The 21,101-nt window shown below is 46.3% G+C and overlaps 1 protein-coding gene across 1 annotated transcript; it reads left to right on the top strand.

Moving 5' to 3' along the window:
- The first annotated feature begins 2,142 nt into the window (after window positions 1-2,142).
- HSPBP1 (HSPA (Hsp70) binding protein 1) lies at window positions 2,143-20,185 on the top strand. The gene is made up of 7 exons (XM_080941616.1): window positions 2,143-2,262; window positions 2,597-2,891; window positions 5,131-5,335; window positions 7,915-8,139; window positions 16,918-17,170; window positions 18,584-18,695; window positions 19,970-20,185. Exons 2-7 carry the CDS (start codon window positions 2,688-2,690, stop codon window positions 20,042-20,044), a joined length of 1,074 nt encoding a protein of 357 aa, XP_080797742.1. The 5' UTR covers window positions 2,143-2,262; window positions 2,597-2,687; the 3' UTR covers window positions 20,045-20,185.
- Window positions 20,186-21,101: the final 916 nt, after the last annotated feature.

Below are 21,101 nucleotides of genomic sequence, written 5' to 3' on the forward strand. Positions count from 1 at the left end.
AAATAAATAATTTTTTAAAAAGTTTCTTTTTTAAATAAAAAATCAAGCCAGGGAATGGTGGTACATGCCTTTAATCCTAGTACTTGAGAGGCAGAGACAGATCTCTGAGTTTGATTCTAGCCTGGTCTACATAATGAGTTCCTGGATAGCCAGGACTACACAGAAAAACCTATCTTAAAATTAAAAACAAGATTATTTGTTAAAAGCAATAGTAAGAGTTCCAGGGAACAAAGCTTGTCTTCTGGCCCACAAGGGCACCAAGCATGTACATAATGTATAATATATGTACACACACATATATACACACACATATACACACACATATATACACATACACACATATACACACATATATACACACACATACACACACATATACACACACATACACACACATACACACACATATACACACATATACACACATATACACACATGCACACACATATACACACATATACACACACATACACACATATACACACATACACACATATACACACATACATATACACACATATACACACATACATATACACACATATACACACATACATGTACACACATATACACACATACATATACACACATACATATACACATATACACACATACACACACATATACACATACATATACACACACATACATATGTAGGTAAAATACTCATACATAAAATAAAAATGAATAAAATCAGACAGGGTGAGTGTGCACACTTTTACTCCCAGCATTCAGCACGTGAATATTTATGAGTTGTAGGGCAACCTGGTAATGTCATGCTCTAGGCCAGCCAAGGCTACATACTGAGAGCCTCATCAAAACAAATCAACAAAATAGCAAACCAAGTTCAAACAAACAAACAAACAAAAAACAAAAGAGGGGTGGGAGGATGGGGGGGTTCAAAAAAAGATAGGTCAATGATTAAAAGCTCTTGTTGCTTTATTGCTCTTGCTGAAGACTCAGGTTCAATTCCCATCTTGGAAGGCTTACAATCATCTATTAACTCCAGTTCCTGGCAAACCATCTATTAATCCAGTTCCTGGCATGCATATGGTGCACATACATACATGCAGGCAAAACAGTCATTTACACTGGGCAGTGGTGGTGCATGCCTTTAATCCCAGCACCCGGGAGGCAAAGGAATGTGGATTTTTGTGAGTTTGAGGCCAATCTCTTCTATAGAGTCTGCTTTAGGACAGCCAAGGATACACTACACAGTGAAACACTGTCTCAAAAAACAAAACAACCAACCAACCAGTCAACCACAAACCATTTATACACAATAGATGAATCTAGAAAAATTAAAGGGATAACAACAACAATAATAATCTGAGGGGCCGAGAGATGGCTTGGCAGTTAAGAGCACTTACTGTTCTTGCAGAGTGCCTGAACCTGGGTCATAGCACCCGCATTGGTTGTCTCATAACTGCCTGTACTCCAGCTTTAGAGCTTCCTATGTCTCTGGCCCCATGGGAACCTGCATTTACACGCATCTGCTTCCTTCACTACATAATTGAAAACAATACATCTTTAAAAGAAAAATCTAAAAATATTTTTTAAATGAGGTGGCGATCAAAGGTGGAAACAGCTGATGTTGACATGTGATTTCCCACACACACCATACATAGTCAAATAAAGACATATATACACAACTTACACAGAGTGCTCCACACTGAAACTGGTAACAAATGGGGGAAACTGAGGCCTAGAAAAAGGTGAGACTGAGTCTCGGGTTACAAAGATGGGATATTAGGGGCGTTATCCAGAGACTCTAGGAGCAACTACAGTTAAAAACAGTTGAGTGAGGAACAAAACCGCCTGAGCAGCAGCCGAGAAAGGGCGTGGCCGAATTGGACAAGCGGAAGTTCCAGGTGCTAGGAGGCGGCACTTGCCTGGATCAGCAGAAAGGCCTAGAACAGAGGCGGGGAACATGGGCGTAGGCGGGGCCTATGTCTGGGAGGGGAGGAGTTCGCAGGAGAATCCATATTTAGGAACACAGAGGAGCTAGGGGGCGAGGCTTATAACCAAGGCGCGAATGTAGGGGCGTGGCAAAGGGGAAAGAGGTGGTGGTGGCCTAGTCGACAGAGGCGGAGCTAAGTGCCGCATCTGCCAAGAGGTGCTGTTTAGAACCGGGCAAACAGATTTGGAGTGAGGCACTTCCGATTGAGACTTGCGTATTTCCGGCAAAGATGGCGGCGCCCAACAGAGTCAGGTGCAGGCTAGTCTGTCTTTAGGCGTGGTGGCCGCTCTATACCCGGCAAGGTGAGATCAGCCCCATTGGGGCGTCCCTCTTCAAAGACAAGGAAGGAAACTTGTTGCTAAGGATACTGAGGGAAGGCTTGTTGCTATAGAGGCGGGGCAGTAGGGTTGCTAAGAGACAAGGACGCAAGCTGGGGAGCTTGCGGGGGGGGGGGGTTCGTTGCCAAGGAATGGGTGGGGCCTGTTGCTAGGGAGCAAGGAGGGACATCTAGATTTGGGGAAGGGTCCTGTTGGTATGAAGGAAGGAAAGGGGGCTATGGTTAAGGTGGTTGCAGCCAGAATGGTTTGGGATCATGAGGAGACTCCTAACACTTTCAAAACTCCACCTTTTCACCAGACCTTCAAGAGTCGACCCATCTGGGCGCCAGAGCTGCCTCACCGGTGACCATCAATTTCCTTTCAACACATTCTTCCTTCATAGAAAGCCCATGGCAGATAAAGGCTCAGGGGGCAGTCGCCTCCCCCTCGCGCTGCCTCCGGCCTCCCAGGGTTGCTCGTCTGGGGGCAGTGGCTCCTCGGCGGGGGGCTCAGGCAACCCCCGGCCTCCGCGGAACCTCCAAGGCCTGCTGCAGATGGCGATTACTGCGGGATCTGAGGAGCCAGACCCCCCTCCAGAACCCATGAGTGAAGAGGTAAAGTATGAGGACCTAAGAAGCTTGGGTGAAGATCCTGGGCATATAAGTGTCTTGGGAAGAGTGGTTTAGTAAATTAGAAGCTGTTGTCTTCCTGGGTAGTGAGCAGGAGTCTAAATGTGGCATCATGGTAGGCTGAAGGTCAGTTGTGAAGTGTCTGATACTGGGAGGTGTCTGATACTGAAGTACTTTGTGCTAGGAGACAGGTTAGTCTCATGATGAGGGAAAAGCCAGAAAGAAAGCTAGGGTACTCTGGACCCAGGCAGAACTATATTCAGCCTTGTCCCCACAAGTGTGGCCTTAGGTATATTATTTAATCTTTCCAATCCTCAAGCTTTCATTCATTTTTGAATTGATGGTAATAATAATCGTAGTGATAGTGTTTCATCAGGCAATTCTGATGTTCCAGTTTATACTGACCCTACACAACATATTATATAGTTGAGCTTTGCTAGTTGCCAAACATGACCTTGGTTGAGCAAGTCATGTCCTTTCTCTTCATCTGATTTTTTTTTAATTAATGAATTTGGAATAGCCATAATCAAACCTGACAGAATTGTCTTGAAGGTTAATAGGAATTTTACATGTAATTTTTTAGCTGACATTTACGATACATAGAATATTATAGTAATTCAGTTAAGTTATAGAAAAATTTATACACATGTGTCATTAAATCTTCATAGTACAAGGAGGAAATAGGCACAGGGCAATGGGACAGTTTGCCCAAATTTATCCAGGAGCGTGATTTCAAAACCTATAGCCTCTTCCCCTTTCTTTCCTGTTTTGAGATTGAGATCTCATACAGACCAGGCTGGCCTAAATGACCTTACCCTTCTGCTCTTCCTGCCCCCACCTCCAAAATCCTCGGTTTACAGGTATGTGGTAGCCATTTCAGTCCTGAAGCTCTCTTTTGGGGACAGTGTAGTCTCTGCAGTTCCTCAGGGTTCCCTTGTCTTGATTGTACCATATGCTGACTTCTCATTCTCTTCTCCTTTCTGGTTGGTTTAGTTCTCCAGACGACAGTTGGCATGGCTCGAGAGCCCATCTTGTCCCAACTTGGTGGCAAGTGCAGGCCAGGGATGCTGTTCAAACTCATGTAGTTCTCAGGACATTTGTCACAATACAGAACTCTCTAGCTTGTCACAACCTTTGGTTGTGTAGTGATTGATCTTCAACCTGACATCTTTTGGGAAAGGAGTGGGTCTTGTGTTCTGCCTCCAAAGTTGCCAGTTGCTTGTGTCAGAGCCCCTGCACCATCCTGATTCCTTTCTTACATTCCTTAACTGCACAATTGGGTCTCTTTTCAGAGGCCAGGGTCTAGCCATATTTCACACAGTTGAGGTTGTTGTTGAACTTCTAATCCTTCTGCCTCCACCATCAGCTATGCTAGGATTAGAGGCCTGTGCCACCACAGCCTGCTCCATAACCTTTTCCCTGTGTGACCACTTAGGATCCTACTAAGCTTTCTTGTCTCTGTTCTTAACGCTTCTCAGTCCATGTCTCTACCTCCCTTCAAAGCCCCACTCACTTCATTCAGAGCAAAATCTAGGGCTTGACAACTGTATAAGATCCAACCTGCTCCTTTCCGGAGGTGTTGGTTTCTCCAGCGTCTTCTTTTCTCACCTAACCTTAGCTTGCTGGTGGTCACCTCTTCCTAGTATATGCTTGGCTGTTTCCTGCCTATTTCATTGCTGACACCTGACCCTCCAAGATGACCCCATTTAAGTTCTCCAGGCCAACCTCCACTCCCATGATGCTCCACTGCTCAACCTTACTCCACAGTGCTTCTCATACTGCCATGTCATGTCACACTACACACTTCTCATCTGCTGTGTCATGTCACACTACATGTTCTTTTTTAACCTCTGGCTTCTTTTGTGTTCATTACGCACACACCCTGCACAGCACTTTTCCCCTGTAATCAGTCTGTTTGAGGATTACTCCCTAGTACCTAGAAAAGTCATGAGTAAAAACTGTAACCATCTGAGCATGGTGGTTCATGCTTATTAATCCCAGCACTTGGGAGTCTGAGACAGGAGGATGCTGTGAGTTGGAAGCCAAACTGCACTATAGAACGAGAGGCTCCTATGCTTCCTCCAAGATGGCTCCTAGATGGAATAGGATACTTGTTGATGGAAAGAGCCATCAGCCTTTGCATTTGGCTGTCCTATTAATGTCACTCCCCAGGCAGGCAATCATTGAGAGACTTCTCTCCCCATCCTTCTCCCTTTTCCCCTAGAGACGCCAATGGTTGCAGGAAGCCATGTCGGCTGCCTTCCGTGGCCAGCGAGAAGAGGTGGAGCAGATGAAGAACTGCCTCCGGGTTTTGTCCCAGGCCACACCACCAACTGCTGGCGAAGCTGAGCTGGCCACTGACCAACAGGAGCGTGAAGGGGCACTAGAGCTGCTGGCAGACCTGTGCGAGAACATGGACAATGCGGCAGGTACCCTCCTCCCCCAGCTCTCTCCAGAGTGTTCCACATCCTGTCTGGATCAGCCTTCATCCCTACTCTCCTAGATTGAACCACCAGCTCCTCCCGGCCTCTACCTTCTGTTAGCACAGGAACAAAGCCCTCCTCATACCCCACCAAGTCCCTGTGGTGACAGGTTTGTTCTGCTACTTCCCTGATGAGTCCTGGGACTGATATTTACTCCCTAATTTGCTTGCTACTTTCTCAAGGGTGGGAGGGGAGGTGGTTTGGGGTGGAGTGGTAAACTGAGGCCACCCTGAGGTAGAGTGTTTGATCAGAGAGAGACCTGAGTGAGGGTATATCATGGGGTATGCGGTATACACACACATATATACATATATATGACTTAGTTATTTTTAATGAGACAGGATCTCACTATATGGACCTAGCTGGCCTTGGAATGCTGTAGGCCAGGATGGTCTCAAACTCACAGATACTTTACTTGCCTCTGCCTCTCATGTACTAGGATTAAAAGGCATTGCTGCTACAACCAGCTTTTTCTTCTTTTCTTTTAATTCTTCTTTTAAAAGATTTATTTATATGAGTACTCTGTTGCTGTCTTCAGACACACCTGAAGAGGGCATTGGATCCCATTAGAGATGATTGTGAACCACCATGTGGTCACTGGGAATTAAACTCGGGACCTCTGGAAGAGCAGGCAGTTGGTGTTCTTAACCACAGGACCATCTCTCCAGCCTCCCTTCCCCTTTTCCTTTTTTGAAACAGGGTCTCATTGTGTTACTCTTGTGGCCTAGAGCTCACTGTGGATACACACCAGGCTGTCCTCAAACCCACAGAGATCCACCTGCCTCTCTCTTCTGAGAACTAGGATTAAAGTCATCTTATGTTTATGTGTGAGTGCCTGCATGTATTTGAGTGTACCACATGAATATTTGGTGCCCTCAAAGGCTAGAGGGGAGTTTCAGAAGCCCTGGAACTGGAGTTACAGGTAGTTGTAGTCTACCTGTATGTGGGTGTTGGTAACAGAATGTGGGTCTCTGCAAGAACAGCAAGTGTTAGCCACTGAGCCATTCCTCAAGCCCCACATTCTTCTCATTACTGTTGTGGAGAAAATTCTCAGGCAGCCTAGGCAGCCCTCGTGCTGGCTGTGTAACTGGGGTTGATTTTGAATTCCTGATCTTTCCTCTACACCCCAGTGCTGGGATTACAGGTATGTGTCACCATGCCTAGTTTCTAAACCTTACTTACTTATTGAGGTTAAAAAAAAAATCACAAAATGGGCCAGTTAGATGGTTTAGTGGGAAAAAAGTGTTGCCACCCAGTGACCTGAGTTCAGTTCTAGAAACTAACATGCTGGAAGGAGAGAAACACTGCCCAGAGACTTGACTTTTAAAATCATACTTAACATGTATATACCTACGCACACACACTCAACAAATAAATAAATATGTAAATATTAAATAGTCACAAAACAGAAGTAACCATCTTAAGTATATAATTTTGAAGTATTCATCTATTTTATTTATTGTTTTACTTTTTTGGGGAGGGGTGTTGGTTTTGTGAGACAGGGTTTTTCTGTGTAGCTCTGGCTATCCTTGAACTTACTCTGTAGACCAGGTTGGCCTGGAACTCGGAGCTCCCTGCCTCTGAGTGCTGGGGATAGAGTTGTGCACCACTGCTGCTCACTTTTTTTTTTTTTTTGAAGACTGTCCGTAACATCCTAGTGTACGTTGAATTTGTGGCTTTCCTCCTGTTTATACCTTCTCAGTGCTGGAACTCCAGGCTTGTGCCAGCACATTGGGCACCATTCAGAACATTTACAATATTCTGCAATATCACCTCCTGGTTTCAGAACTTGTGTATGGTACTAGGATATAATGGAAGACCTCAAGCATGCCGGGCAAGGCAGCTGCACTGAGTAGATTGCTGGCCATCTTTGCATTGTACGCTTTGAGGCAGGGTCTCAGAATGCTGTTGCGTCTGGCCTTGAGTCTCCCTCTGAAGCCCATGCAGAACGTTTAGTCCTTCTGTCTCAGCTTTAAAAAACAATTTTTTAAAGACAGTTTCACTATGCGACTCAGTCTGTCCTGGAACTTACTACATAGACCAGTCTGGCCTCAGACAGACAGAGAGCTCCCCCTGCCTCTGTCTCCAAGGCTGGATTAAAGGAGCACACTAGTATGCCCTGCTCTGTCTCCTCTTTCTGGGTAGCTGGGATTACAGGAATGTACCCCAGTTTCTTCCAGTCTTTGTTTTGTGACAGTGTCTGATGTAAGCTAGAAAGGCCTTATACTTCCTGTGGAGCTGAGTATGACCTTGAACCTAGGCTCTTACTGCTTCCTGTTTAGTGCTGACTAAACCGCTATGCCTGCTGTATGTGGTGCTGAGACTCAAATCCAGGGCTTTATGAAGGCTAGGCAAGCACTCTACCAACCAAACTTATCTCTAGGCCTGTCTCACTTCCGAATCTTTTCATCATCCTCATCATCAGCCTTTCCTCTCACACCTTGTCTCTAAATTCTAAGGAGTAAGAGGTCAGCCTGTGAATTGGGGGCATTGACAGTTTTCTCTCCTCTCCTCTTTCTCTCTAGATTTTTGCCAGCTGTCAGGCATGCACCTTTTGGTGGGTCGCTACCTGGAGGCAGGGGCTGCAGGGCTGCGCTGGAGGGCGGCCCAGCTTATCGGCACATGCAGTCAGAATGTGGCAGCCATCCAGGAGCAGGTGTTGGGCTTGGGTGCCCTGCGCAAGCTACTTCGGCTGCTCGACCGGGACTCCTGCGACACGGTACGAGTCAAGGCTCTCTTCGCCATCTCCTGTGAGTGTCCCAGGATCGTAGGGGGAGGGCCTGGGGCCAGTGTTGACCACAGGGGTGGGGCTTGCTGGATCCACAGGGGAGAAAAGGTTGGGGTGCTTCCTTTATTTTTTGATTTGTATTCCTGTTGGGACTGTGTGAGAGGTGCAGGAGCCAGATAGGGAAGTCAGAGCTAGATACTAACCATGCTCTGATAGTGGTGGTATATAACCTTGTATTCCAGCCTGAGCTTCTCATACATGTCAGAATCCTTGTCAGTGTTTTGGGTCAGTTCACTTTCTTGGGGATCATTTGTAGGATACTGAACTGTGTCTGTGGTGTTCACTGGAGACACAGGAGACTGCCAGTTATATCAACCAGCACTTCTCCAGACAGGAGAGTCTCTAGTGAGTACTGCTGTGGCCCTATGAGAATGGTGTCTGTCCTCACTGCCATGAAGCTAGGAAACCAGGGTATGGGCAGAAGTGTAGTACAGATTTAGGTGCCAGCTTGGGGACAGAAAAAAAAATTCATCTTGTTGGAGTGCTTGCTTATGTTGCTTTTTGGTTTATTTTTATAATTTATATAAAATTAAATATATAATCTCTTTTGAAATTCAAAGTCTTTTTGGATATATTTTATTTATATTTCAGATGTTATCCCCTTTCCCAGTTTACCTTCCATACCCCCATCCCACACCCCCCCTCCTGCTTCTATGAGAGTGTTCACCCATCCCTCCTACCCCCTTCCCCCCTGACATTTCCCAGTAAATTTACTGAAGTTGTTTTTCAGCTGTAAAAGTTCTCTGGTGGAATTTTTGGGGTATCTTAAGTACACTATCGTGTGATCTGCAAATAGTGATATTTTGACGTCTTTCTTTGCAATTTCTGTCCCTTTTACCTCCTTTTGTTGTCCAATTGCTCTGGCTAGGACTTCAATTACTATATTGAATTGGTAGGAAGAGTGGGCTGCAGGGATGGTTCGATATACAGAAATCCATCAACATAATCCACTAGATAAACAAACTCAAAGAAAATAAATCACATGATCAACTCAACAGATGCTGAGAAAGCATTTGACAAAATCCAATATCCCTTCATGTTAAGTGTCTTTGGAAGATCAGGAATTCTCTCTTTTTGAGACAGGCTGTCACTATTTAGCTCTGGCTGTCCCGGAACTAGCTATAGACCAGACTTGCATTAAACTCACAGAGATTTTCTGCCAACGTCTCCCTCCTACTCTCATGTCTCTGGTTGTTTTGTTCTTGTGACCCACTGCATTTAGTTAGGGTTGGTTTCATGAGGTGGGTGCTTATTTACCAGAGCAAGGGCAACTTAGCAGTGACCACACTGAGGCATATGGTTCTTCCTGCTCCTCCCCAGCAGAAGTTGGGCTAGAATATCTAAGAATTCTATTGTCTCTCCTACAGTCATATGCTTTAGATTCTCCTGCCACCATTTCTGAAGTGCTGGGATTACACACATGTATCACCATGTTTGGTTTGGGTTCTGCAGATCAAACCCAGGGCTTTGTATATTATAAACAAGTATCCTGAAGCACACCCCTAACTCTCTTTACCCTTTTGTTTTGAGGGCAGGATCTGGTTAAGTTTTCCTAGGTTGGCCTTGAACTCACTCCTCAATCCAAGCAAACCTTGAACGTGTCATCTTCTTGTCTCCATATTCCCAGTCGGTTGAGTTACAGCCTAGGCCTGACTCCCCGCTAAATTCATCCTTGTAGAGTGTAGTGTGGTAGTACTTTTTAGTGTATTCACAAGGTTGTACACCCCCTTTCAATTTGATAACAGTCAACACCTCTAGCTGGACTCTGTAGGCATTCGGAAGTTTCTCTCCATATCCCTTTAAGCCCAGCTCTTGTAGGCTCTTGTTTAATGTGTCCGAGGATTTGACTCTTTGTGTGTTTTTTCCTGTAAAGTGAATGGTGTGCCTCACATGGCCTTTAGCTTCTGGATTCTTTCAGTGAGTGTAGTGTCCATCCTTGCTGTGGCATGTGGCAGTACTTCATTTCTTTTATGGCTGAATAACATTCATCTGCCAGTAGGAGTCTGGGTTGTCTCAGCCTTTTGTCTGTTCTGCTGCTGTGAGCAGGGGTTGGGAGTCTTGGGGGTATGTACCTGACGGTAGGCTTGCTAAGACATAACGGGACTCCTTGTAATCTCTTCAGGGTCGACTGTTTCCTTTCTCTTTCTTTGTTTCTTTTCCTTTTTCAAGACAGGTTTTCTTGGTGTAGCCCTGATTGTCCTGTAACTACCTAGCACTGAGCCTGCTTCTGTTTCCAGGTTTTGGAATTGAAGCTGTGCACCACCACTCCTGGCTCCCTTCCATTTTTGAGACAGGATCCTAACCAGGTTGAACTCTTGAAATCTCTCTGTACCACAAGATGATCTTTAATTTCTCATCTTCCTGCCTGTATCTTTTCAGAGCTCTGGGAGTATAGATGTGCACCCAGTACTGTGTGGCATAGTGCGTGGTTCTTGAGGTGCTGAGAATTGAACCCAGAATTTGTGACTACCAACTGACATAGATCCCCAGTCTGACTGAGAATGTTGGTACACATCTGTTGGAAATTTGAGGTCAGCTGGCTCATGCTTTTAATTCCAGTACTTGGGAGACAGAAGCAGGTGAATTTCTGAGTTTGGGGTCAGCCTAGTCTACCCTGTCTCAAAAAAAAAACTTTTTTTTTGAGGTCAGCTTGAGCTACACTTTCAAGGCTAATAATAAACAGTTGGGATGTAGCTCATTGGTAGAGTGTTTGCCTGGCATCCAGGAGTCTCTGGTTTGACCCCAAGTACCATATAAAGCTGGTATGGTTGCAGATGCCTGTAACTTTATCAGCTTTTGGGAGGTGAAGAGGTGGAATCAAGAAATCAGAAGTTCAGGGTCATCCTTGTGTGTATCGTCCTTGGGTATGTAGTGAGTTCAAAGCTAGCCTGAGCTATATAAGATCCTGGGGAGAGAGGAGGCGGAGGGAGGTGGGAAGGGAGAGAGGAAAAAAAGAATGAAGACAAAACAGAAATCTGTAAAAAATTACATTGCTCAGAGTCTTAACAGGTACAAAGATTATGAATTGAAAAGCCCCTGACCCATACCACCTGGTCCCATTCTTATACATGGTACATACATGTTTCTGTAAGTCTGTGTGTGTGTGTGTGTGTGTGTGTGTGTGTGTGTGTAGTATACAGACATGTGCAAAGCCTCTCTTCCTCTGCTCATTTTCATGTACCTGGTAACATACCATTTGGATGTTTCTGCCAGCTGATCTTGGACTGCTTTGGTCCTCTTTCTTCTTTTCTTTACACAGTAGTGACTGTCATCTCTCACCATTTTTGGGAATCAGGGCTCAAGAACAGCCCTGCTTCTGTAGTTCTTGAATTTGCCCTTTATGAGGCTCTGGTCATCATGAGGACCAGAGCAGCAATACTGTCTGAGCCCCATGCACGCTCTGCTGTTAGTGCTGTCTTCTAGGTTGCCTGATGCTGAAGGAAGCATTTGAGGAAGGCAAGAAGCCTCAAGTTGCTGTGTGGTTCCCATGGCTGGTTCTCCAGTGCAGTGGGGAGCTATAGAACAACATTGCCATTTTACTCTGAAGTAGAGTGCACAGTTGAGTGGTGTCTGCCCTTCCTTGGATGGTTTTGTAATATGGTGTTATGTGGCTGCTTTCCAGAGCTCTGTGCTAGGAACTGGTTGGGCTTGGTCACGTGGGCTTCTACTGCCTAAGGCAGGGACATTACTGCGTTCCTATCCCTCTTGTGAAGTCACAGACTTGTCGCCTGTCACTTTTTGTAAGTGGTTCTTTGTTTGCACAAAGAAAGGGTTTCAGAAAGACTCCGAGATGGGTCACTTGGAGTCCTGGGTGTGCAGGCCTGGGGTTGGGGAGGGACATGGAAGGACAGGGAGACAAACATGTAGCTCCTGTGAGCATGATCCTGCTTCTGCTGCTGCTTCTCCTCCCAGCCTGCCCCCTAGATGGGTTCCCTGTGTAACTCTTGCTCTGTAGGCCGGGCAGCCTTGAACTCAGAGATTCTCTTTCTTCCGACTCCCGAGTGCTGTGGTCAAAGGTGTGTGCAAGCACTGCCTTTGGAGAGGGGGCAGTGAGTGCCATTGACATATGTGTGGTGTCCCAAGGATGACTGTGGAGTCATCTCTTTTTTTACATTCATGAGGGACCTGAAGATCTCCAGACTGGCACTGTACTACAGATTGCGTTTGCCCTCTGAGCCGTCTTACTAGTCTTGTTTTGTCTCTTGTTTTTCATACAGGGTCCTGCATATTCCAGGCTGGCCTCAGACTTGCTGTCTAGTCAGTGCCTTGTAACCCTTCCTCCCAGATACAAGTGTGTGCTTCTATATCTGGTTCTTGTTTTAGAGGTTTTTTTTTTTTTTTCCTTTGCGCCGGCATGTGTGCCCATAGCACACGTGTGGTGGTCTAAAGGCAATTTATGGGAGTTGGTTCTCACCTTCCAACTAAGTTCCTGGTATTGAACTTAGGTTATCAGAGTTGATGGCAGGTGCCTTTATCTGCTGAGCCATTTTGGTGGCCCATTGTGTTTTGAGACAGTTTCTCTGTAGGCCGGTGTGTAACCTGGTTCATCACCTCTTATATAGCCCAGGCAGGCCTTAAACTTGAATGATCTTTCTGTTTTGTTTTTAATTATGTGTATTTATGCGCATGTGTACTTGGGAGAGCAGGTACCTGTAGTGTCCATAAGAGGGTATCAGATCCCCTGGAACTGTAGTTACATGTGGTTGTGAATTGCCTGCTGTAGGTTCTGAGAACTGAACTCAGGTCTCTAGAAGAACAGCAAATGCTCCTTACCACTAAGCCCTCGTTGTTTGTGACACAGTTTCACAAGGTCTAGCCTAGCCTTCAACTGGGTCTGTAGCCAGGGATGGCCTTGACCTCTGGTCCTCCTGCCCGACGTTCTCTACAGCTGGAATGCGGACATTCATCAACATGCCCGCTTTGGTGGGTTAACCCAGGGCTGAGTGCATGCTATGCAAGTACTGAGCCGTATCCCCCAGCATAGAACAGTCTTAGGTTCACAGCAAAACAGAGTGGGAGGCATAGAGAGATTTCCTCTTACCCTTTGTCTCATGCCCAGACAGCCTCCCTCCTTATCAGCAGCACCCCAGCAGAGAGTTACGTTTGCTCCAACTGATAAACCACATTGCTGTCTCATCTACAATTTGTAGCTCATATTGTGTGCTCCGTGGTTTGGACAGGCATCTAATGACACGTATCCATCACAATGGAACCATACAGAAACATTTCACTGCCTAGAACCTTTCTGCCCTGCCTGGCTGTCACACCCCTAAAAAGTTTGACTTTTCCAGAATGCAGCTGTCTCAAGACACAGTTTATTGCTGTGAAGAAACACCATGACCATAGCAATTCTTATAAAGGAGAGCATTTAATTAGGGCTGGCTTACAGTTCAGACGTTTAGTCCGTCATCATCATCATGGGAAGCATGGTAGCATGCAGGCAGACCTGGTGCAGAGAAGTAGCTGAGAGTTCCGTATGTGGATTGGCAGACAACAGGAAGAGAGATTGATACTGGGCTTGGCTTGAGTGTTTGAAACTTGAAAGTCCATTCACAGTTCCTCCAACAGGACCATAGTTTCTAACAGTGCCACTCTCTTTGAGCCTATGTCTGCAGCCACATAGGTGGAACCTAGCACATGTGTTGGGTTGGTCTCTCATGTGCTAATGTTCACTTAACCACCTTCTGTCTTGGCAGCTCATTGCTTTTCAGCACAGAGTAAGTGTAGCCTTCTTAAGGGAGAAGTGTGGAGCTGTTGATGACCTTGGCTGTCAGTTGAGAGCAATAGCATCCATTCTACCTTTCCCTTGTTGCAGAGAAGACATGGGAGCTCAGGCGGGGTTCATGGAAGGTGGGAGGTGAGGGTTGTGCTAATGACCTAGAGGAGAATGAAGGTTGAGGTAAGGAAGAAAAAGGTCCTCATGGAAAGGTGACTGGTGCCCTTCAGGGACACTGGTAATGAGCAGAGTATTTTCAGTTGTCCGAGTTGAGGTCAGGGTTCTAGTCCTCATCTAGCTATGATTGTGGTCCATTCTGCAGTGTGGGTTGGCCTAGCCCTGAATGCTTACCATGTCCAGATGAAGAAGCCCTAGGGTCAAGGACCATCCTTCCTCTTGGTCCTGTTTTGGAGGTAGAGCCTCCAGGCTGTGTTTACCAGTTGAATTTGTAAAGCCTCATGTCTCCTACTCATGGACTGTTTTTTATTTATCTTACCTAGTTTTGTTTTGAGCTATTTTTTGAAATAGGGTCTCAGGTAGCCATGGTTGGCCACAGACTCACTGTCATTGAAGATGATTGTGAATTCTGAGTTCTGGGATTACAGACGTGCTACTGTGACCGGCTATTATCACTTTCTTTTTTCTTTTTTCTTTTATTTATGTTTTGAGACAAAGTTTCTCAGTGTAACAGCCCTGGTTGTCCTGGAACTCACTCTGTAGATCAGGCTGGCTTCAAACTCAGAGATCTGTTTGCCTGTGGCTCTGGAATGCTGGGATTAAAGGCATGTACAGCAGCTGCCACCACCATCACAAGAACTCTTCAGCTTTTGAGACAGAGTCTCACTACATAGTCTTGGCTGGCTTGGTACTTGCTGTGTAGACCAAAGTGGATTTGGACTGACAGAAAACCTCTCATTTCCAAACACTGAGAGTGCAGGTGCACACCGAACAGCTGAATAGTGCCAGCACATACCTTTAATCCCAGCACTTGGGAGGCAGAGGCAGGCGCATCTCTATAAGTTCAAGGCCAGCCTGCTCTCCAGAGTGAGTTGTAGACAGTCAAGGCTACAAAGAGAAACCCTGTCTCAAAAAACAAAACAAAACAAAACAAAAAACCCCAAACAACAACAACACAACCTCCAGAGTCCAGAAAAACCTCCCAGACTCCAGAAGAGGCATTTAGTCACCTGGAACTGGAGCAAGAGATAGTCATGAACTAAGAGTTCAGGTTATCTTTGGCTGTGTGAGTTGGAGGCCAGACTGAGATATATGAAACCTCATCTTAAAACACATAAATAAGGTCTGGAGAGATGATTCAGTTAGTAAAATGTGTGCAATCGTGAGAACCTGAGTTCAGATGCCCAGTACCCATGTAACAAGCCAAGCATGGAAGCCTGGGGCTGTAATCCAGAACTGGGGAGACAGAGATTAGATAGTTCCTGGAACTCTCCAGCTCTCCAGCCTGTTGTAACTTTTGAAGCTACAAGTTCAATGAGAAATCCTGTCTCAATAAACAAGGTGGGCAGTGATTCTGGACAACATCAGACATGACTTCTGGGTTCCACATGTATGTGCACATGTATACACAAGAACACATATATACACATATGTATTATGTACACAAATAGAAAAAGACCAAAATAAGTAAATGACCAAATGAATGAGCAAATAGGTAAGTGGGAGCCCAGGAGCGCCCACCTGTAGGACGCATGTGAGGAGTAAAAGGTGGTGATGCATAAAAATGTGGGCTTCTATAGAGACAAAACTTGGCTTTTCTAAAAAAGCATAAACATACTAGAATGCTTTTGTTTTAATCCCAGGTGTGGGATGTGGGGCTGCTTCAGGTTGTCCAAAGCAGCTGTGACTTACCTCATGTTCTAACGGGGGCATGATTTGCCAGCTGCGGATAGTTTCTGTGATTGTGTGGCATTTGTAATTTTGCTAGGGTTCCAAGAGGCAGAGGTGGTTGTCAGTTGCTTTTGGTCATGGTTTATTAAATAGTGCACACAAAGAAGAAACAAGAAGAAGAAATTAGACATTGAAGATCAATTTTGCCCCAAGGAACTCAGCACCTTATTCAGCAGGAAGAAGTGTAACAGAAATGTTGCTCGCCCCCTTCTGACCGCTCACTTTATTCAGGGATCCCTTTCTTTTCCCTCTGCCCTTTTTCCCTCTTATCCAGTGTTAGGGGACTGAAAGGGTGAAAGAAAGGGGATGAAGAAGGATGGAAGAAAGAAGAACCCACAAAGTTGCAAAAGACAGGTTACATGGATGGACCTTGAAAACATTTAGTTGAATGAACAAAACTAGATACAAAGGCTCCACATTGCATGAGTCCACTCGCATGAGGTATCCAAGAGGGCAGACCTATAGGGAAGAAACTGACCCTGAGAGTGGGAATGTCATCCACTGGGTACCAGCACGATGTAAATGTTCTGGAGTTAAGTGATAGCAATGGTTGCATAGCTTGTGAACATGCTAAAAACCACTGAGTTATATGCATTAAGAGGGTGAGCTATGGGTTATGACGATGAACTATATGGTGGTGATGGTGGTGGTGGTCATGATGCTGATGATGGTGCTGACAGTGGGATGGTGATGATAGTGACTATGGTGACAGTAGTACTGATGGTTGAAGTGATGCTGGTGATGGTGGTGCTGGTTGATGGAAGTAGTGATTGCGTAGTAATGATGTTGCTGGTTCTGACAGTAATAATGATATGGTGGTGAGGCTGCTGTTCATGGCTGTAGTAATGGTGATAGTAGAGGGGATGATGGTGGTTAATGGAAATGGTGGTGGTGGTCATGGTGATGATGGTGATATTGATGGGTTTAGTAATGGTGATGGTGGTGCTAGAAATGAGGTTAATTGTGATGGCAGCAATCATAATAGTGAGTGGTGGTGCGGATACTGTAGTAACTGAGACGGTGGTGATGGGTATAGTGCTGATGGTCATAACTCTAGTGCTGTTGATGATGGAGGCCATGGTGACTGGAGCCTCAGAGCTCTGCTTCTCCCTGCAGGTCTTGTCCGAGAGCAGGAGGCTGGGTTGCTGCAGTTCCTCCGCCTGGATGGATTCTCAGTGCTAATGAGGGCCATGCAGCAGCAAGTGCAGAAGCTGAAGGTCAAGTCGGCATTCCTGCTTCAGAACCTCCTGGTGGGCCACCCTGAGCACAGAGGGACCCTGTGCTCCATGGGGATGGTCCAGCAGCTGGTGGCCCTTGTGAGGACAGAACATAGTCCTTTCCATGAGCACGTGCTTGGAGCCCTGTGTAGGTAGGTGTGAGGGGTCCAAGGGGGAGAGGGCCTTGTGTGGGTTCCCACAGCAAGAGCAGCTCAGGCACTAGTCTGCTATATTGGGACCCTGCACTGGAACTATCACTGTAGGAGACAAAAAAGATTGGAAGCCAGAGAGGTGCAGGGATCACACAGTGTATCTCCTCACAGTTCTTGAGAGGGAAAAGTCATTCTTATAGTTCACAGGGTGAACAAATTAGTGTTCTTGGCCTTTTCAGTGTGCAGGCCGTGTGCCCAGAATGCTGCCTGTTAGCATTGTCTAAGCTCTGCCCCACAGTGACCTGGCAACTCCAGTTATGGCTGACTCACTATAGAAGGGGCTGCTCATCCCTCCACTCTCCACTTGCTTATGGCTGGCCTTTACTTCTCCTCTCCTTACCCCTTCTTCCTTTCTCTGCCTCTACTTGCCCTCTCAACTCCCCTCCCCTCCCCATGCCCTGAATACACTCTGGTCCCTCAGGGGGAAGGGATGCCTCAACATGAGCCCTCGGAGGCACCCTCTTCCCCACACCCGACTATACATTTACCAAAACATATTCTCTCCTTATCTTTTTATAAAACAACACTCCCTAATACAGAATTGTAAACTGACTGAAAAGCATTGTAAGATTTCATATATATATATATATAAATTTAAAACACATATATATCATTTTATTTTATGTTCATTGGTGTTTTACTAGAATGTATGTTTGTGTGTGTCAGAAACTTTGGAACTGAAATCACAGACTTGTGTGACCCACCATGTGGGTGTTGGGAATTGAACCTGGGTCCTCTGGAAAAGCAGCCAGTGCTTTTAACCACTGAGCCATCTCTCCAGCTCCCACATTATAAGATTCTCTCTCTCCCTCTCTCCTTCCCTCTCTCCCTCCCTCCCTCCCTCCCTCCCTCCCTCCCTCCCTCCCTCCCTCCTTCCCTCCCTCCCTCCCTCCCTCTTTTTTGGTTTCTGTTTTGGTTTTTTTCTGTTTGGTTTCTCTGTGTAGCTCTGTCTGTACTGGAACTCACTCTGTAGACCAGGCTGGTGGCAAACTCTAATGTCTGCCTGCCTCTGTCTCCCGAGTGCTGGAATTAAAGGCAGATGCCGCCACCACTCAACCAAAATTTCTTAAAATAACCTAATCAGTCATACCATTCTCTAGCTGAGCACAGTGTGTCACAGTGTCAAAGTTGAACACACTTGGTGGAGTCAGCATATACATCATGGCAGGCCCCATCCAAACCTGACAGTCACTGCTGGGATGGGAAGCAGCTGGATGGACAGTTTTATAGATGGAGAGCTGAGACTCATGATAGGGCCTTGGCTCCCATAGAAGCGGTGGTGAGGGGCTAGGTGCTGGGCTGTGGTCTTTGTTGCAGATGACGTTCTTAGTCTGCTCCTCTGTCTTCCCTTAGCCTTGTGACAGACTTCCCTCAGGGTGTTCGTGAATGCCGGGAGCCTGAGCTGGGCCTGGAGGAGCTGCTCCGTCACCGCTGCCAGCTGCTGCAGCAGCATGAGGAGTACCAGGTAGGAGGGTGGGGGTGGGGGTCCTGTGCCTGTGGCTGGCTCAGTCTGTCTCTGCCTTCCTTCTCTCCCTACTGTGCTTCCTCCTGTTGTCTCACTGAACCACATGCTCAGTGGAGAAGGAGAATTAGACTGATTAGATAGTATGTACCACAGAAGTGATAAGCATCCTTCAACATTCAGTTAGATGGCTGAGTAAGTACATAGGTAAGACTGGGTAACTCAGGAGACCCTGAGCCGAATTGTTCCAAATACAGCCTTGCCCCACCACCTATAGGCAAACAGACCAAGCCTTATATATAATTCTCAGAAATACAAAGTAGCACTGAGGCAGGGCAGGCAGATGTCTGCTGTTGGAGGCCAGCCTGGTCCCGGGACTAAAGGGTGCCTTGTGCCCAGCAGGAGGCTTATTGTGACGCACTTTTCCTCCATCACAGCTCTGCTGTGTGGGGTGGGGATGGCTTTATGGCTTCATTGATCTAACTGCCTCTTACTAGTTACGTTGTCACTGTGTTAGCTCAAAGTGGCTCAACCTTGAGACCCTGATGTACTCACCTGTTATAGGAGGTATAGGTTGTCTCCAGTGTCTCCAGTGTAGACACTGGTACAAGTTTCTGAGGCAGGGGACATGGCAAAGTGCTTGCACAGGAGGAGCTGAGTTCAAACCCCAGGGCACAGTCACAATCTCAGCACTCAGGCAGGGACAAGGGATCCCTTAGGGTTCAAGTTTAGCCAGTCCAGTGGAGTCAGCGAATCCCAGGTTCAGTGGGAAAGTGATGGAAATGAGACGGAGGCTAGCTCACACCTTCAACCCTAGCACTCTGAGTTTGAGGCCAACCTGGTCTACAGTTAGTGCCAAGCCAGCCCAGGCTAAGTTGTGAGAAAGGGGAAAGAGATGGAGAACAGTTGAGGAAGATACTTGTTAACCTCTGGTGTCCACACCCATGTGTACATGGATGCACTCATACCCAGATACACATGCGTGTGCACACACAGGGTGGAGGGCTTCTGGGATCCTCTAGTCTTCACACACGTGCACATGAATGCATACACACTGACATAAACACTTTTTACTCCATCCCCATAAAAATAGACTTTAAAAAATCTAATTAGTATAGGAGTCAGTTCTTCCCATCCACAAATGGGGCTGATGTGAAGACAGACCAGTCTGGGAGGTCTCAAGACAGAGCAGGGCAAGTGACCATGATCAGCGAGTGCACTTGTCATTGGGAATGTGAGTGGCAGGTGCTCAGGACTCCTCTCTTACCCTAATCCAGGAGGAGCTGGAGTTCTGTGAGAAGCTGTTACAGACCTGTTTCTCCAGCCCTACGGACGACAGCATGGACCGGTGAGACCAGGTGGCTTCTTGCTTTCTCTCCGTGGGAACCCCAGGCCTCCTGCCTCCCTCCTTCCCAGGCACCTTCTCCCAAGGGATTGCCAGGTTTTGTTTGTTAGGCCTGGGCCTGGGCCCGCCAGCCCATCTCTAGGCAGCCCCCTGGAGGGGTTGCTGAGAAAAGTGCTGGCCCCTTGGGTCCCCTCCCTTACTGTCATCCTTTTTTCCTATGTCCACACTGCTCTTCAAATAAAACCATTTCTCCTGCTCCTCTATGCTGTCTTGTTTTGTTTTTTGTTTTTAAGGTTCTTATGGAAGGCAGGAGGGACTGAGCTGCGAGGACTTGGGAAGAGGGTCACTAAAGGGATAATAAAAGTGCTGCTCTTATTCTTATCCTCCCCAGAGCTGTTGTCTTCTTTTTCTGCCTTTGTTGTGCTGGGACCGTCTGTCCTTTTAAGAAAAAGTGTGTGTTGTGTATAGTACTTTTAAAAACGTATTTGAGTGTGTAAGGGAGAGGCATGGCCTGTGACTGGAGGTCAGAGGACGTGTGGGGCATTGATTCTCCCTATCTCCCATGTGGGTATTGGGAATTGAATTTTAAGTTGAGTCAGGTTATGTGGCTTGCACAGCAACCACCTTTTACCCAAGAAGCCAGCTCGACATCCTTAAAGGAAGTTTTATGTGAAGGTTAATCTTCATTGCCAAGTTGGCTAGATTTAGAATCACCGTGAAAACACATCGCCAGTGTGGCTGTGAGACTGTTTCCAGAAAGGTTTAACTGGGGAGAAAAGACCAACATGGAACGTGGGAGCTCTGACTGAACAAAAAGGAGACATAGGGAACAGAACTAGTGTTCACTTTATAACGTGAAGGTGGTCTGTTACACAGAACCTACTAGTTGATACAAGATCGAACAAAAATCAGAAACAGCATAGCCTAGAAGAGACAAAACAGGGGAAAAAATTACTGACAGGTGTTAATCCGTGAAAACAGGTCCTTTAAAGCCATTTGAGAATCAAGGGGTAGAAAAAACAACTAGATCCTTTGAAATACAGAATGAATACACACAAACATGA

The sequence above is a fragment of the Micromys minutus genome (assembly GCF_963924665.1).
Source record: "Micromys minutus genome assembly, chromosome: 30".
Classification (NCBI taxonomy): domain Eukaryota; kingdom Metazoa; phylum Chordata; class Mammalia; order Rodentia; family Muridae; genus Micromys; species Micromys minutus.